This window comes from Stegostoma tigrinum, chromosome 12 (assembly GCF_030684315.1).
Source record: "Stegostoma tigrinum isolate sSteTig4 chromosome 12, sSteTig4.hap1, whole genome shotgun sequence".
NCBI lineage: Eukaryota > Metazoa > Chordata > Chondrichthyes > Orectolobiformes > Stegostomatidae > Stegostoma > Stegostoma tigrinum.
The window spans coordinates 26,549,596-26,569,472 of NC_081365.1; the positions used below are offsets into that span (position 1 = coordinate 26,549,596).

General features: G+C 37.8%; 1 protein-coding gene across 1 annotated transcript in view; it reads right to left on the reverse strand.

The window, feature by feature from the left end:
• Window positions 1-286: 286 nt before the first annotated feature.
• LOC125456893 (zinc finger protein 654-like) overlaps window positions 287-19,877 on the reverse strand; it is a 47,827-nt gene continuing 28,236 nt past the window's right edge. The window contains exons 7-9 of the mRNA XM_048540407.2: window positions 17,249-17,390; window positions 8,270-10,724; window positions 287-7,282 (exon numbers count right to left, since the gene is read on the reverse strand). Coding sequence (XP_048396364.1) covers window positions 8,271-10,724; window positions 17,249-17,390 — 2,596 coding nt within the window. The 3' untranslated portion in view covers window positions 287-7,282; window position 8,270. The remainder of the gene's footprint in view (window positions 7,283-8,269; window positions 10,725-17,248; window positions 17,391-19,877) is intronic.

Sequence of the window (19,877 nt, forward strand, 5' to 3'; positions counted from 1 at the left end):
TGAGGCTGTTTTTAAAATTTAAAAACTTTGAATTATTTACTGTTTCCTTTTGAGAGATCTCAGTGGTTAGCACTGCAGCCTCACAGCAACAGGGACCCGGGTTGGATTCTAGCCTTGGGTTTCCTCCCACAGTCTTTGATGTGCAGGCTAGGTGGAATGGCTATGCTAAATTGCCTGTAGTGTTAAGGGGATTGTGGGTTATAGGGATATTGGTCTGGGTGGGATGCTCCAAAAGGCAGTGTGGACTTATTGGGCCAAAGGGCCTGTTTCCACACTATGATGAGGCACATTACATTCCTTAAATATAGCTAAGAAAAGATGAGGCTGAGGGGGAAAGCTGATAGAAGTACATAAAATTAAAAGACCTGGATAAGATGGATCTTTGGAACCTTTTTCACAGGGTACAAGTGTAAATAGCAGGGTGCGTAGGTTTAAAAGGTGAGAGGGAAAATTGAGATGTTTGAGCAAGGTTTTTAAAACCTGGAGGATGGTAGGTGGCTGGGAATGTGCTGCCAGGGTAGAAGCAGGTACGTTGTCTAATAACCTCTGGGAAAGTTACCAGACATAAACAGGCAGGGAATACAAGGATAGGGGTTATGTGTAAAGTAGATGTGATTAATTTAGAATAGAATCATGGTTGGCACAGACATGATAGCCAAAGGGCCTGTTTCTGTACTGTACTGTTCTAATCACATGGAGCCCAGGTGAATATTTGACCAGAACCAAAATGACTAGTCTCAAATTTTGACGTTGAACTGCACTACATCAGTGGGTAGCCTACAGTGCTGTTGAGGTGCTCCAAGGTTTTTAAACTCAGGGTTTTGCAGGATTAGAGGGGCACTTGCATCTGAAGACCCTTCTATTAAATGGAGAAGTTTCTGTCTGTAAATTACTGCCAAACGCAGCTTAGTGAGTTGATGCAGTTCTCTTGTATACAAAACAATACTGATAAGATGCATGGGTTGTGGAAAAGTAGATGTTTAAGTTAACAAATAGGATGCTAAAAGAAACAAATTATTTTATTCTGGATTATATTGAGCTTTTTGAATGTTGCTGGACAAATAAAATATTCTCTATTTTACTCTGGACTGGTACCTCATAGATGATTGACTTCCTTTAGTCAAGCCACCAAGTTAGTCAGTCACCACAGAAATCCCAAACACTGACTTGATCTTGTATTATTTATATTTACAGTCAACAGTAAACCCAAGGTGTTCACATGTGGGTCATAGAATACAATTGGACATATACAGCACCTGGTATTTGAGTGCCTCAAATATCACTTGCCACTCATCAGCCCAAGCCAGTACATTATCCAGCTCTTGCTGCACGTGGGCATTGTTTCCAACTTTTTGGGTTTTGAAGTAATCAATGCTAAACCCATAATTCAGTGAAAATCCCCACTTCTGACCTTATAACAGAGGAAGACATTAATGAAAATGTTGAGCCTAAAACATTATGTTAGCGAATTCCTGCAGCAGTGTGCTGGAGCTAAAATTATTGACTTTAAACAAGCACTGGCCCTTGGGCTTGGTGTGACTTCATTATCCCATGCACCCTTTATTCTTCATGTCTTAATTTTTTGCCAAGTCTCCTGAATGCTTATAGCCTGTATTTCAATGTAACTCTGTCTTGTAACGGTATTTGAACCACGGCTGTAATGGTGGCAGGAGTTCTACAGAACACAACCTGAGGATCAGTGTGTAGGTGACTGCTATGTAAGTGTCACTCCATAGTACCATCAATGATACATTCCATCATTCTGCCAATGATCACATCAAGTGACAGGGAGGTCAGTGGTGAGACTGAATTTGCCCTGTTTTTGTGGTATATGCTAACGTAGCAGCTGTAACGGAACAACCTAGGAAGGGACGCAGCATCTTCTGGAGCACAAGCCCTCGGTAAAACAGCCAAGATGCTAAGTGGGTTCATGTAACCTTTACTGTATCCAGTGCTATTTTATTTAGTGAACACTGTGCATAACACTTCTTTACTCCAGTATCTTAGCAGCAAGCTTTGAAATAGACAGCAAATTAAATGCCCATTTCTAAATTAAATTAGAGATGAAATATTTAGAATCATTGAATTATAGATCATTCTGATATGGTGTAACCAGCTCCAGTCGAGCATTTTTTTTAAATATAAAAAAGATTTTACATGTGTTTTTCACTTCTGCATTCTGATTGTGACAACAATAAAACAAATTAGCCATTGTCAAATAATGCAAAAAGTTTTGTTCTGTGAGCAGTATAGGCAGATAACATACAAATCGTAGAGTGACTCATTTATGCTGTATTTTAGTGCATAAATCCTAATAGCCCATTATGAAAATAAATTCCCAAATTCTCTTTACTTCTAAAATCATTGTTTTGTGTCTCTTGGTTCTTGTCCAACTGACAAAAACATTTCAGTCTCAATTCTTTCAATAATTTTGAACATATGCTCTATTCTATAACATTTTAGGGGGAAAACATTTCATCACACATTTACATTCTCTTGAACTTTCAGGAAATTGTTACATGATTTGTAATATCTGTGCTCCCAATTCTAATCATTTATTTTGCAAGACTGCAAGGGCACCTTTACCAAAATGAAGGGCATGATTATCTAATCTATGCAATCAGTTTTCTCATGTACAGTGTCTTGATCTCAACTGCATGCTACACAACATGGGAAGTAAAAGCAAAAGTCAATTTCAGCCTAGGTTCATATCCAAAAGAATCAGTTAGACAATGAGGTGAGAAGCACATTTCCAATTGATTTGCTCAGGAAGTAATTATTTTTTGGACAGACAGTAGGAAAGAGAGTATTTTTACATTAAGCCAGCTGCTAACTCCCGATTGGTCACAAATGACAATACAATGTACTTATCGATTCACTGTTTGGTTACCAACTATATAGTTGGATCGTGGGAAATGTAATACATACAAATGGAGACAAGAGTGATTTTTAATCAATAAATTCAGGCAACATACAAAAACCCAACTTTTTGAATCATGTTTTCAGAACTGCATCAAAATTAAACTCTAGGCCATATTCATTAGAATGACTGCTGTTCATTTATGGCTCAGTTTGAGCTTTGTATCAACAAGCATAAAGGTAGAATAATGTACAATGTTCAACAAGCAGCACAAAATGTAGAACTTGCCAAACCAAATTTTAAATAGTTCCATTACAAATAATCAATAGAGAAAAGTGCAAAAGTTAACATTTCAAAGTGTATTTAATCTTGTGGAATTTCTTTTCCAATCTCAGTTTAAAAATACAAGAAAACATTGATACCACATAAGGCTTTGCTCCCTTAGTTATCAGTGCTTTTTTTTAATAAAGAAAAGAAATAAATAGTTCTTTAAAAAGGAGCTACTTTTGAATTATCACAAAACTAAGAGGAAATAATGCTGTGACGGAAAATCCCAGAAAAATGACCTGAGAATGACAACTGCACTTTAAAGTGCTTTAAATGAAAATCTGAACTGCTGCTTGTATAATGCACAGATGGGCAATTACGATCATTAATTGTTTGCATTCTTTCAAGCAACACTGTCTGTACAAGGTATCTGCATATTACTCATAAATTTTAGAAGACTGCTTGTTCATAACTTTTTACTTCCTCTTAGGGACCAGGTTTTGTAGGAAACTTTACAGTTAATAAATCAGATCGCAAAAATTAAAAATATTCTCCAATGTACATTTTCCTACTTAGAACAGTAGTTGTATATTTTATTACTACAGGACACAACAGTAACTGTCAACAGATACATCATATCCGTACATAGTGTAATGCACTACTCAGGAATTTGTAATTTGTGTCAATGTGCCTTTATCCACTGGTCATTTACTATCTTAACCCAAGACACAGCTACTATATTCAGGACCGTTAAGTAATTCAACAGGAACATTTTCTGGCTTGTTATAATGCACAGATGTCAAAATTGGACAAAACTGAAATCTTATTCAATGTGATAATAGGAAAAGGCCCAAATATAAAATTAGGTGCAATGACATCTAATGCAACTATTTAATGCTGTCAAGATTTTGGACGGTTTGAAATGGCATCTATTGCATTGCCACAAGCTGTTACGTCTTCCAAATGGGCTTCCAGTTTCATTAATCCTACTTGATCTTTCCTATTAAGGTTTCATTACAACATTACAAAGTTCAGCCATTAAATTGGTACTCCGAACTGGAAGTCACTAATCATAAAATTAGTTCCCTAAATTTTCCAACCTTGATCTTTTTGTCTTACATGCAGAAAGATCTCTTGAAAACAAGGCAAAAATGTTGCTAAAACCAGAGCTCAACAGGCCATATTACCATTATCCAAACTTGACATTTTATGCAAGTGATCATTTTAGTGTTGTTACAAAAATAGTTTCAGTGTAGATAACACAAGCAACATCGACTTGTGCAAAAACAGTGCTGATGGGTGCTACCACTCAAAAATGGTCAAATGTAAAGAACTGGTCTTCAAACTTTACTGGATTGCATGCATTTTGTCAGACCAATGGGCCTGTTCAAGATGAATGCAGAACTATAAATGACTGAATCTTCATAACAAGAAGTTATTAACAAAATTGTGCTGTGTTAAAATACATTACATACAATTGTATGCTCATGTGCCAGAGAATAAATTAAGGGGTGTGCTCTCAGTTTAACTCGTCATGGTGATCATCTTTCCAAAGTAATTTGACAGTGCTCCAAATTTTATGGACACATTTTGTCCAGACTTAAGCATACAGGAGTAATGATTCCACTAAACATGCGCGCACACATGCACAGACAGACATGAATGTAATGCTGTTCATTAACAGACAAATCAACAAACAGTGACCTTGGTCCTGAATTTGAACTTTGCTGAGGCAAAGAACTTTGCTTAATGAGTTGAACACTAACATCCATCTTTCCTGCACTTCTGCTTATGATTTATGGTTTTATTTATACAACTTTAAACCTAAAAAAACTCCTTAAAATGATCTCACCTTTCTGAAAAGGTTGACTTTCTTCAACAATTCCCAGATCATGGCATATTTAGCCAGTTGCTTGCATTGTTGCCTCATTTTCCAATACTAAATACAAGTTCCAAGGCAAGCCAGCACACAGCAATGCCACAGATGCAACAGTAGGTGATGAATTGTCATTATGGATGCTTTGTTATTGTGTGCAGAGTGAAGATCATTGAATGGAATTTAAAGCAAAATTATTAAATTTCTAATGGCAAATTTAGAAGAAAATCAGCACTCTTTTGCAGCTAACGATCTCCCTGCATTCAACATAAGGCATTTGAACTGAGGGCCTGTTTGCCCAAGAAGTGAGTTCAGTGTAAATTGAAAAAAATTTGCATATCACCTTCAGACGTATCATTATTGCTTTCCCCCTTCCACATTTCATGTAATGCACAAGATAGGAACACATTTAACATTTTAGTTTTGTGGCAGTTAACTCATTTTTCTTCACTTCTGTAGCATTTTCAAAGTTGCAAAGTTAAGGCCATCGATCAATGCTTTCGATTCAGATCAAGGCAGATTTTAAATTTCACAGGTGACTACTATCTGATTGTTACCCTTTCATTTTCATATTGGAAGCAAACACCAATTAGGAACAGAATGCTTGCAAATTCTTCTATAAATCTGTCTAATTTCACTTTGGATTTTCTTTTGAGTTAAGATGAACAAAATGTTCAGATTTGAAATGCTCTATCAAGAGCTATTTTAGTGCATTAGGACTAAGCTTTAGCACACTGCTTCTGAGGTAAAAAAAACATTCTGAATAAAATACACTACATCCTTAATGCAATAGTCTTTAAAGAGCTAAGCATTTTTGCATGTTTTACTAAGGTGCATGCTATGCCAAATGCCTTATAAAAGTAGCATTAAAATCTTAAGTAGAAAAACTGGGAGTCAAAGTCCAGTGTTTAACTAACAATAAGAGCCTTAACAATCGCAATAAGTACAGTCAATATCCTCATTGTATCACAATGGAAGATAATGCACCCAGAAAGAAGAAAACAACTTTATTATGCTAGTCAACTTTAAACGTTTTGTTCACCTCTCATTTCTTCAGCACATATTAAAGAGCAGAAACTCTTCAACACTGCACCTTTTTTTTGGAAGACAACCAGGCATGTACATCAGTTCCACTTAAGCTGTTATAATGAATAGCTTTATACTCTTCAACTGTGCTTAACTAACTTGGGTTTACCACACCTATCCTTAACAGCATTTACAACAACCTACATTTTCCAGAAAAGATAAATCGAGTGTTCAGGATGCATGGCATTACAAATGTGCAAATCGGCCAGCATGTTCAAAAGAGGAACCCCATTAAGTTATAAATCTCCAGAATATTCTGGTCAAATTAAGACACTTTATAGTTTGCCACACATTCAACGACATCTTCACTTAGCCTGCCCATTAAGAACTTGCTGGATTTGCACATCAATTGCCAGATAAGAACCCCTACTTTTTTAGTGCTCATAATTAACGACCCAAGCACCCTATTGCGATAATTATTACTTCAACATCAGTCAACATCTCTGGCCTCAATTTAAACCAATAAGCTTCAACCCTGCATGCAGTACCTCCTTACAGATTTAAAGAAACTTTAATTTTTTTTCTCTCATAATCCAATCTTTATTTCCTAACCTGACTGGAGTCTAAATCACAATCCTTTTCTGTTTTGACACTTCATTTACTAGAACATAAATTTCACTGATTTAGATACATTGTGGTTTTGTTTTGACTAAGTCCCACACACGTGCCCTGTCATTAGTTCACATTTCAAGCAAGATACTGCACAAATTATATTTAAACTGAAGGGTGCAGGAAAAAGTCGAACTGTGCAGACTGAGATGCCCTATTCCAACAAGATTTAGCCCGCACAAGTTTTCCGGTTCTCTCCTATTGTGCTGTTAGACTACTGCTCTTTTTGTACTGCACTGGTTTCCGATTCAGTGTGGTAAGATCAAAGTTTGTGCATTTTACAGATCTGCACTTCATATCCATTTCTACAATGTATCGCAGATTTATTCACACTTCATGACTCCTTCAGCTTAGGAGCACTTCGTGAACAAGTGCTACTGCTTTTAAATTTGGCGTCCATCTCAAATATGTATACTTTATATTTTGTCTTCTTTGACCTTTTAGTGTGCTGAGCGTATAGACCTTACGTGGCACTTGGATTAAGTTGAGATGAACTCTGCACAGTACGGTAAAATTGATTTCCTAGTCTAACTATCAATGGATATGTCAGAATGTCCATTCTCTTGGAAGGAATCCCTAGCGACCTGGAAAGCAGAAATGAACCACAATTATTCATTCATCCATTCATTTTACTTAAATGAAATTTTAAAAGACAGACATATATGATAATGGCTCAAATGTAGAATGAATAACTAAAGTGAAAATCTGTGAGAGAGACTAAGCAAGTTTGGAAAACAGCTCTATGAACAACTGCAAGGCTCATTTGTACATCAGATCCAATTTCCACATAGATCTCAAAAAATTTGTCCAGAGGAAGACACTAATTTTGTTTCCTACAAATCAACTCAAGCACATTAGTCATCCTGTAATTTATAGCACGGATTACATTATCAGATTACTAAAAACTTTAGTCTTGGTTATGCAAACATGGGCTTCTAATCTTGGCGCAAACTGTTTTGCAGCTTTTCTGCACCCACATGCAAAAATCTATTGGTTAAAAGTCACTTGATGTCAATGACACTGATTGAGGTTTGATACCATGCTCTATAAAATTTATTCTTTTCAAAATTAAAACTTCCTGATTCAGATTTCCACTATACTTAAACCACACTGGCATCAGTTTCAGACCTCTACTTACCATCTGACTATCTCAGTGGAAAGCATGAGGAATGGCTTCTGCTGGACTTACCCACATCAGTATAATGTGGGGAGGAACAGGAGAAGCGAGAAACACTGAGTGAGGCACTATTACTCCTATTGTTAGTACTGTATTTATTCGTTCTTTACACGAGTTTTGTTTTTCAATATGGGGAAAGTATGCTCTGCAGAAATCTTCGCCACAGGTTCCCATCAACAAGAATCATATTTTTAGCACCATCACATGCCTTTTTATACATAATCTTTTACAAGAGTTTTATACATAAGCCTTTTACAAGAGTTGTTTCAAATCAGACATTTCACAAAGTACATCAACCTCCCATCAGCTTAATTTGCAGCCTTTTTGAAACAGTTATGGATTGAACTCATAACCAAGTTACTTATTCTTCGAGAACATAAACCATTCTACTTACCTTAATCACTATCCGATTCCATAACAAACAGCGGTCTACAATTGTCCCGGGTACTGTGCCCTTCTAATGCTTCAATGCTGTTGAAGATCATGAAACATTTCCGACATATGTGTCGTTCATTTTTCACATTAATTGCATTTGCATGTGAACTGGGGGGCTGATTTGAATCTGTGGCTAATTTCCTTCGTTTTGGCATACTGATATAACGCTCATCTAGGTAGCTTGGAGGCTGCGGTCTGTAGTACTTATGTAATCTGCCATAGCCCTTATGTTCTTCCCTTCCACTACTAATCTTCTGTTCTTGGCTAGAGGATGCCTGCAAAGCTGGATGAACATTACTCTGTTGTGACAGATTGCTGGCATTCTGTGACATGTCCATTGCAGCACCTTTTGAAACACTGTTATTCAACACTGTTGGTGTAGACTCTGAGTTTGAAGCATCTTTTATAAGACAAGTCTTATCTATATCAGCAACGCCATCACTTGATGTATCACCTGAGTAAAATGGATTTGTAGGGTTTAACTCACTCAAAGTGTCTTTCAGGTTAATGTGCCCATTTATTATTTGTTTATTATTAATACAACAGTTCTCATTGCCTGTTTCAACAGGCAGGGGTTTCTCATCTGATTCAGAAATATGCAGAGTATCATTTAATTTGCCATCTCCATTTTGATTTCCATTTTGCTTGCTAACCATATTGTGAAGATAGGTCTTTGGTTCTGATAACTCTTTTCGCGACTTCCACAATGGAACTAGCAATTCCATAGGATTTTGTTCACCTTTTAAACATTCGTCTTCGCTTGCCTTTTCTCGGTGGCTCAGGACTTTGCTTGTCTGAACATTTTTATCATGTTCAGTGAGCCGGATAGGTTTGCCACTTAAATAATGCTGTGCCTCATGCTCATAAAGCATGTCAAGTTCATCAAACAATTTATCACAGTCACGAAAGCTGCACTGTGCCCGAAAAGCTTCATGATCCTTGGTATGAGTTGCAAGTTCAGAAGCAGATTTAAATGTCTGGCCACAGCCACATTGTAAACAGAAGTACAATTTTGGATACTGATGCCTTTTAAGGTGGTCAATTAAATGCTGGGAATGTGTGAATTTTCTTTGGCAATAACGGCACTTGCCCTTATACCACTTCATTAGGTAATCTTGCACATTTTCATCGGAGGAGTGACATTTCCGTGCATGTTTAGTCAGAAACTGAATCTTACTGAAGACCTTTGAACAGCCATGGCCTGGACAAGACAGGAAACTTTCGTGTCCACTCTCATTTTCCAATTTGTCTTTTGAAACAGAACCATCTTGCATCTGTTCTTGTCTGCATAGAGCTCCATTATTTTTGTGAGCAGTCGAATTTTGCTTACTAAGAACACAGTTTTGAGTGTTCTTTCCAGTTTGAACAGTAGCTGTATCTGAACCAAATATTTCCTTTGTCACTTGAGCAACCATATCGTCATCCGGTTGAGGAGCAACATCTTTATTAGGATCTTCCTGAATTTCCAAACGTTCATTTAGTGCTTCATGCAGATCAGTTGAACACTGTGGCTCATCAGGAACATCAGCAATACTAATTCTGTTATCCTTGTCCCCTGTTAACTTTCTGAATTTACTCTGTTCATCTACACTAGCAGTTTCTGAAGAAACTGGTTTGTTTTCACTACCAAGAACCCCATTAATGTGTGTACAGGTTTCCTGCAAACCATCAGTAACAGTGGAAGATTCATTAGTATTCGTCCGAGCAGCAAGTTTTTGCTTTTGAAGTTTTCTCACATGAGTCTTTAAATGCTTAAGCATTTGTCCCCTCAATCTGAATTTTCTTGCACAAATTAGGCAAGAGAAGGCACCTTTTTGCGGATGAACTTGTGCATGGCGTACAATGTGCCCACCAAGAAATTCCTTTTTACATAACATACAGCGATGCATTGAAGCAAGGTGACCATCTGCTCTGGATGCACCTGGGATTAACTGTGACATTTTATTATGTTTCTCCTTATTCTTGATTTTTGAATTTCCATCAGAAGACAAGTTATCTCCATGCTTTGAAACTAGTTTACATCCATGTGTATTAGTTAAGGCTACTTTGTTACGGATTAAAGCAAGACAGCTTTTCTTCAAAATCCGCCAGTCCCAAAATTCAGGATCAAAAGGCCAGGTGGTTTTTAAAACAAGCAGCAGCTCACAGCGAAGGAAACTTGGAACCAAGCTAGTATCTTCAGTGTATAGTTGATCTGGCTGACTGTACAGACTTTCAACAGCGTGGAAAGATTCCAAAGTGCACTCAGAGAAAAAAACTGTAATGGTGCAAGCTCTACAGAAATCCAAATCATTTGGCAGCAGATAGGAGAGTGTTTTACACACCAAAGTTTTAGTATTTGGTTCATCTTGGTAATCTATCCGTAGAGCACGTGCACACAGCTCCACACAGAACTGCAAGCCTTCAGTTCCAGCCTATATTTAAATAATACACATGCAAAATTATTTGAGATTTACATTAAAAAACCAAGAAAAACAAACTGGCTGCAAAAATACACTGCAGCTTTAGACAAAAGTAACAGCATAAGCGAAGTGATCCTTAACTTCCCTCTCTGTATACTAAGTAGAATAAGGACCAGAGCTAAATAGATTACAGTAAATAAAGATTTTGGAGAGGGTGCACCCAAAAAAATAGAACTGAAGTCTTCCCTTACTGCGCCTAGTAAAACTATATTTTTTTAAAATTTCATATAGACAGATTTCATTAGCTAGGTAGTCCACTAGCTAGCCCATCCTTAAGTTAAACTCAATCGGAGTTGAGTCACATGTAGGCAAAAACGGGTAAGGATGGCCACTTTCCTTCCCTAAAAGGACATTAGTAGATTAGATGGGTTTTCACAGCAATCAACAATAGTTATACAGCCATCATTGAGCTAGCATGTTTAAAAATATTGCAGGCTTTCTTTTATTTTAAGTCAAAGTTCACCGTCTGTCATGGTGGAATTTGAACTCACATCCCTGGGACTTGTAATCCAGGACGCCAGTTTCTAGTCCAGTAACATTACCTCTGTGTCTCTGCCTCCCTACTTCTTCATATATAGTCACCAGGAAAATATACACCTGTACAAACAAAAAATCTTTAAAATATTTCTTTCGAAAGAGTTCAAATGTCCAGAATCTTGATAATTTTTTTAAAAATGGCAAAACAAGAGTAGCATGGATCTTGCAGCTGCTCCTGCATTGCAGGATTTTCTTGTGGATTTCTTACAGTTATGTAATAGCAGGAGCAGAAAATTTTAATTTTTGACCTTTTCTGGAATTTTTATAGCCTAAAAGAAACATGAGGTAGTGTTTCTTCCACAAACAACTTCTCTCCATCCCAGCAATGTCATCTGTGGAATAGGCCACCACATGTGCTTGTCCAGTATCAACCTGGAGAGGGATTCTTCAGTTTGAAACTTTTATAGTTTAATAAAAATATGCAAAAAAAACACAATAAAAACAAGAAGGAGAAATTGCTTTACAGAGCTTTTGGGAGAGGCCTGCCTACGTGTTTGTTCAATGTCACTGGACAGAGATTTTTCTGTTTATCAGGAGATGTAAAAGCTGATTGATTGAGGACTGGAGGCGGCAGCTTTTTCCTTGGCTTTCAGCTAAGTGCTTGAGGTTTTTTAAAGATTTAACTTTGTTTTTAAATATCTTTTTGCATGCTTATGATTAAAAGTTGAGGATATGGAGAGGTACCTTTTTGTTTAAACAGACAAGGTACTTTTAAGAGCTGGTTTTTTAAGTTTAATGTCACCGAGGGCATTCAAGAGACAGAATGTCATTTAGAGAGGTGCATGATCAGTCAGATAGATGTGGGTGATTGTCAGGAAAGGTAAGGAGGTAGTTCAGAAGTCTCCTGTGGTCATTCCTCTCTCAGACAGATATTATGGGTATAGTCAAAGAGGATAGTTCTCAGAGGAAACTAGAAAGGCAGTCAGAGCAAATCTTGTGTTAGGTGAGGCTTGCCAACATTTAAAAGAATAATTGTTACTTGGGATTCTCCTGTCAAGAATACAGACAGGGGATTCTGTGGTGATGAGGGTAAAGCTAGGATAGCGTACTCTCCTGGTGCAGGGTTAAGGACATCTCAAAATGGTTGAAGATTATTGTCATAAAAGGGAGAGTGAGAAGGCAGAAGTTGTTGTACACATTGGCAGGAACAACCGTTACAGAAAGGGTTAAAAGCTTTGCATAGTGAATAAAAGTTAGGGGGAAGGCTGAAAAGCAGAACCTCAAAAGGTAATAATCTCTTCTCTACTCCCAATGACACATTCTAACAAGAGTAGCAATAAAAAGATAGGACTGACAAATCAATGGCTGAAGAGATAGTGCAATGAGGATTCAGATTTTAGGATCATTGGGATCTCTTCTACAGCAAAAGAGACCTGTTCAGAAGGGATGGGTTTCAACTGTACTGGAAAGGGACAAATATCTTAACAGGGAGATTTGTTAGTTCTATTTCAGGAGCCTTTAAACTAGTAGAGAGAAGGGAGTTCGTATATAGCTGTAAAATAGAAAGACAGATGGAGATGGTTCTGTTACAGAAAAGAATAATTTTATTAGAAGAAGCAGATAAGGGCAAGTCAGAGAACGAGTTAACTCTGAAGAATTAAATTGCACTTATTTCACTGAATGAAAGACGACTTACAGGTAAGGCTGATGAACTCAGGTCATGTATAGGAACAATGGACTGGATCATCTTAGCTATCAGAGAAACTTGGCTGAGGAAAGGACAGGACTGGCAGCTCAATGTCCTTGTCTTAGATGCAATATGAAGGATAGAAAGGGAAGCAAGAGAGGAGTGGCATTTTTGATAAAGGAAAACATCGCTACTGTAACTACAGGATATTTCTAAGAGATTATCCAGTGAAAATATATGGGTAGAAACTGGAAATAAGAAAAGGATGATCGGACTATAAGCCACCAAATAGTCAGAGGGAAATAGAAGAGAACATATGTAAAGATCCTTCAGGCAGTAAAATGTAGGGTATGCAAGGTAGTTTGATCTTAGTAGGATAATAGGTTGGCACAACATCATGGACTGAAGGGCCTGTACTGTTCCATGTTCTAGATAAATGTAAGAATAATATGGTTGTAACAGTAGGGGATTTTAATTTTCCAAACATTGACTGGGACTTCCACAGCGCTAAAGGATTGGATGGTGAGGAATTTATTAAAGGTATTCCAGAAATGTTTCATTATCAATATGTAAATATATCTATTAGAGAAAGAGCAAAACTTGACCTCCTCTTGGGAAATAAACTACAGCAAGTGACAGAAGCGATAGTAGGTCAGCGCTTTGGGACTAGTGATCATAATTCTGTTAGTTTTAAAACAGTTATGGAAAGGATAAGTCTTCCATAAAAGTTAAAAGTTCTAATTGGAGTAAGGCAAATTCATATGGTATGAGACAAGAACTTTTAAAAAGTTGTTTGGAGTAGACTTCGCAGGTAAAGGACAAGTGACAACTTGGAGACATTCAAAACTGTGATAATGAGGATCCAGAGACATTAAGTTCCTGTTAAAAGTGAAGAGTAAGGGTAGTAAGATTAATGAACAACAGATGAAGATATTGAGATTCCAGTCAAGAAGGAAGAATCATTCATTAGATATAGACAATTGGGATCAAATGAATTGCTTCAAGGAGTGCAAAATCAAGTGGAAGCATTCTTAGGAGAGAAATCAGCAGGGCAAAGAGGGGATGAGACAGCCTTGGCAGATAATGTTAAGGATAATCCAAAGGGATTCTAGAAGTACATTAAGCACAAAAGAGCAACTAAAGAGAATAGGAGCCCTTTAGGATCAACAAAGTTGTCCATGTGTTGAACCTCAGGTGATGGGAGAGACACTGAATATTTTGTATCAGTTTTTGCTGTGGAGAAAGAAATGGAGGCTAGGGAAATTGGGGAAATAAACATTGTTTAGAAAGCAGTTCATATTACACAACAGGAAGGCTAGAGGACATAGAAAGCATAAAAGGTGGATAAATCTCTGGGACTAGATCAAGTGTATCCCAAGATGTTGTGGTAAGTTAGGGAGGAAATTGCAGGGTCCCTAGCAGAAATATTTGTATCACCTATAACCTGGGTGAATTCCAGAGGACTGGAGGGTGGCTAATGTTGTGCCTTTATTTACGAAAGGCTTTAAAAGGAGAAGCCTGGGAACTCTAGACCTGTGAACCTGCTATCAATGGCAGGTGAGTTGTTGGAGATTCTGAAAAGATAGGATTTATATCCATTTGGAGGCTCAAGGGTCAACTAGGGATAGTCAGCATGGTGTTGTGCTCGGAAAATCACGTCTCTCGAACTCGATCGAGCTTTTTAAAGTAGTAACCAAAAAGGTTAACGAGGGCAGAGTGGGTGATGTCATTTAAGTGGACTTTGACGAGGTTCCACACAGTAAACTAATTAGCAAAGTTACATTACACAGATTCAGGGTGAGCTTGCCAAATTGGACACAAAATTAGCTCGATGGCAGGAAGTGGAGGGCGGCTGTTTTTCAGACTGAAGACCTGTGACCAGCTGTAACCCACAGGGACTGGCACTTTTGTTTGTAATTTATATAAAATGATTTGGATGAGAATATAGGAGGCATGGTTAGTAACTAGGCAGATGACACCAAGATTGGTGGTATACTGAACTGAGGAAGGTTACCCAAGATTAAAAAGAGATCTTGCTCAATTAGGTCAATGGGCTGAGGAGTGGCACATAGAATTTAATTTGGATAAATATAAAGTATTGCACCATGGTACGACAAACAACGACAGAGTCCTGGGCAGTATTAGCGAACAGAGACACCGAAGGGTCCAGGTGCATACTCGTCAGAAATTTGTGCCACAGGTAGACAAGACTGTGGAGGAGTTCAGCATACTTGCCTTCATTGTTCAGACCTCCGAGTATAGGAATTGGGATGTGATATTGAGGCTGTACTGGACATTAGGTGACCTCTTTTGGTACTGTCCCCAATTCTAGTCACTTTGCTCTTGGAAGGTTATTATTAAGTGGGGAGGATTCAGAAAAGATTTGGCAGGATATTGCCAAGAATGGAGGGTTTGGTTATAAGGAGAGGCTGGAACTTTTCACTGGAACATAGGAGGTTGAGTGGTGACCTTGTAGAGGTTCATAAAATCATGTGTCATAGATAAGGTGAAAAACTAGGGTCTTCTCCCTGGGGTGGGGGAGTTCAAAACTAGAGAGCTTATTTTTGAAGTGACAGGAGAAAGTTTTAATAAGAACAATTTTTTTTGAAGACTGTGATTCATGTCTGGAATGAACTGCCAAAGGAGTGGTGGATGCAGGTACAGTCCAAATATATTTGGATAAGTACATAAACTGGAACGGTTTGGAGGAATACAGGCCAAACGCAAGTCAGTGGGGACTAGTTAGGCCAAAGGATCTGTTTCCATGCTGTACAATCTGAAGTACTGATCAGTACCTCTAAGCAAAATGCCATGATGCCATAACTCTGCAACTAGTTGGTTCTTCAAGGAAAACAAAGGTCTGAAGCATGAAGAATTAAATTTTCCAGCAGTGGTAATAAGGTTGAGTAAAACATTTAAAGAGTGTAGACCTGCAAGTAAATAGTAACTAATGTTAAAAGAGGCTTAAGTTGCAACATCTCAGGACATAAAAAATTCTCTCTGCTATTCACAAACAAGTACAATGGGAAGACAATGGCCAAGTATTATCGCTAGACTATTAATCCGGAAATTCAACTAATGTTCAGGCGACCCAGGTTCGAATCCCACCAGAGCAAATGGTAGAATTTGATGTAACGAGAAAATATTTGGAACTAAGAATCTACTGATGACCATGAAACCATTGTCCATTGTTGGAAAAATCCACCTGACACACTAAATTCTTTCAGGGAAGGAAATCTGCCATAGTCACCTGGCCTGGCCCGGGCTACATTTGATGCCAGAACCACAGCAATGTCATTCACTCACAACTGCTCTCTGAAATGGCATAGAAAGCTATTCACTTGTATCAATCGCCACAAAATCTCAACAAAAAAAACTGTACAAATCACCTGGCATTGACCTAGGCACCAGAAAAAAAACATGGCAGAAACACTCTCCTCACTACCGCCTTCTCAACAGCAAGTATGAATGGACAGTAAATGCTGACCAGCTAATGATGCCCATGTCCCACAAGCAAATAAAGAAAAAAGAAAGACTTTGCTACCTCTCATAGAAATCTTGGTTTGGTTTATCTAAGCTACTTGTTGAGAGATGTGTGGGAATAAATGGGTCACTTCTTTCCATCTGTTTTGCCATTTGATGAGATCACTACTGATTTGCCCCTTAAGTCCATAAAGCCCTTGATTAAGTAAAGCTCATTAACCTGATTTACAATTAAGCCAACACCTGGCATTTGCAGAGGCAGATCTAAACTTTTAGCATTTGTGTTTTCTAATATTATTCCTTGCAGGCCTGGATCTAGTTTGCTAGATTATTCTCCAAATCCCAGACTCCCTAATCAAATGGAAATTGTTAATTTCTAACCGTTCTATCAACTGTTCTTGATAGCTTGAAAACTTGATAAATCACACAATCCCAAATCTCAGGAAACAATCTTAGTTGACAGTTCTTGTAGCACAATGGTAGTTTACCCTTTTTTGAGCCAAGAAGCTCAAGTTCAAGTCCGACATGCTCCAGACGCGTATCTTACTGAACAGGTTAATTTAAAATACCTACAATCCTAGTTGTGTAGTCTCTCTTCTTAATTTAACCCCTGAACTGCAGGTACCAGTCTAGTAAATGTACACTGCCAAGGCTAACATATCCTTCCTCAAGTGTGGTTCATCTAGGACTTTGTATAATTGCAGCTCAATCACTACATTCTTTTCATTCTAGTCCTCCTAATAGAAAGCCCAATAATCCATCTGCCTGATTATTTTCTACAACTGCCCACAGCATTTTAATGATCAATGCACAGCAGCAAGTTGCTTACCTCATTCTGAATGACCCTAATAAAGAGGAAGATATGATTCACATTTCTGGAGGTAAGTAAAAGATGACGACATTTCTCTAGAAAGTGTTGCTTGGATGAATCAAGTTGCAGCTGCAGTTTGCTCCACACTAGTATCAACTCCCTGTATAAAATTAAAAGCTTACAGTAACAGGTTAAAATTGGAGTTATCCTTACAACCACTGAATGACAATTAGATGCATCTGCCCAATTAACATTGTGCCATGTAGTAGTTTCTAGTCTGGTGCACCCAAATAGCTATTGCGCTGAACAATTTACAGAGGTTCTTCTCTCATCTCATTTATCCAAGCCAGCCAAGACAGAAACAATGTCTCCAGCTCAGTTCAATGTAACCTGGCAAGAAAGCAGATTAAATCTTAACACTTTTTCAAAATTCATTATCCTTACATTTAGCCCTACAGCTAGCATCATACACATTTAAAGTGAACGTAGCTAATATTTTGCTAAGAAATGCAATTTGGAAACACCACACTACAGTGTTTTTACAAATAGTCCAATCATGAGAACATATCAATGGAATCACTAAGTACTACTTGAGCAGTCAGAGTGAGGAAAACAAAGTGGATTAAAAAGGGAAAAAATAAGAGACTGAAGCTTCAAAAGAAACTGGATCCATAAAGTGCTTTCACTGTCATTAAATTGTCAATTTTTGCAAACAACCTGTAAAATTAAATATTCCCACAAGTATTAAAAATACTATTAGGAGAAGTAGGCCATTTGACTCATCAGGATCACAAATCGTTACAGTGCAGGAAGAGACAATTCAATCCAACGCATCTCAAACGTGAGCATTATGACTTGAAATTCACCAGCCTTATCTTGTATCCTTGCACATTTCTATTTAAATATTCGTCTAATGCTCTCCTGAACGCCGCAATTAAATCAGCTTCCATTACATTTCCAGACAGTGCATTTCAGCCCCAAATTACTTGTGAAAAAGCATGTCATACATCAAATTTGCTAGATTCAAGAGTCATTTTAAATGTGCCCTCTTGTTCTCAATCCAGTTTCTGCTCATCTTCTCTATCTAGAAGTCTCATGATTTTGAACTCTTAAACAGATTTCCTCTTATTCTTCTCTCCAAGGAGAACAGTTCCAATCTCCCTAAAGACCATAAGACAGGAGCGCAGAAATTAGGCCATTTGGCCCATTGAGTCTACTTGGCCATTCAATCATTGCTGATAAATTCCTCAACCCCTTTCTTGTAATTTCTCCCAGTAATCCTTGATAATCAAGAACCTATCTATCTCTGTCTTAAATGTATTCAATGACCTGGTCTCCACAGTCTTCTGTGGCAGTGAATTACACTCCTTGTCTGAAGAAATTTCTCCTTATCTCTGTTCTAAAAGGTCTTCCCTTTACTCTAAGGCTGTGCCCTCAGGTCCTAGTCTCTACTACAAATGAAAACATTTTCCCAACATCTACTGTCTAGGCCATTCAGTATTCTAAGTTTCAATTACATCCCCCCCATCCTTCTAAACTCTAATGAGTATAGTCCCAGAGTCCTCAAATATTCTTCATTTTCAGCTTTGCATTCCCGAGACCATTCTCGTGAACCTCCTCTGAAGCTGCTCCAGGGCCAGTGCATCCTTTCTGAGATAGGAGGTCCAAAACTGCATACAATACTTCAATTGTGGCCTGCCCAGAGCCTTATAAGCCTAAAGTAGCTTCATAACAGGTTTCTCACCCTGGCACCATTTTCTAAATCTTTTCTGTACTTTCTCCACTATACACAAATTCTTGCAACATAGGCATCTAGAACAATACACAATACTCCAGTTGAGACTGAACACTTGTTTTGTACAAGTTCATCATAGCCTTTTTTTTTGTTTCCCATGTTTCTACTGAAAGTCCAGGATACTGTATGCTTTATTAGCTGTTGTCTACTTGTCCTTTTGACTTCAATGATCTACACACATACATTTGCAAGTTCCTCTGCTCCTTTATGCCTTATTCCGAATTGTCCGCCAACATTTTTCATACCAAAATGCATCATCTAAAACCATTTTGTTGAATTTAACCCACCACTCCATCAACCTATGTCTATGTTGTTTTCAAAGTCTACACTATCCTTCTCACAGAGTTACAAATATTCCAAGTTTCATATCATCAGCAAACTGCCTCTGTACACCAAAACGTGGATCATTCAGACATCAGGACTGGAAAGGATTCCAATTCAGATGTCTGTAGTACTCTACTACTAGGCTGCCCCCTGAAAAGTATTCATGGATACCTCATTTCCTATTTGTCAGCCACTTTTATACCCACCATTGTCCTGTGCTTTTTATTTCATGAACCTGTCTCAAGTCTAAGGCGTGGCACTGTATCAAAACCCTTCTGGAAGTCATGTATATGATATCAACAGCATTACCCACAAACCCTCCTGTTACCTCTTCAAAAATTTCCAAGTTAGGTAACCCACTATTTTCCCTTTAGGAAAAGCCATATAGCTTGCTAATTAACCCATCTTTTTACATGTGATTATTATCACAAAAATGGTCCCTAGAAGCTACCTCGGTGATACTAAACTGATGGATCTATAATTGCTGAACAGTTTTTGAATGAGAGCGTAAGTCTGCAATTCTCTAGC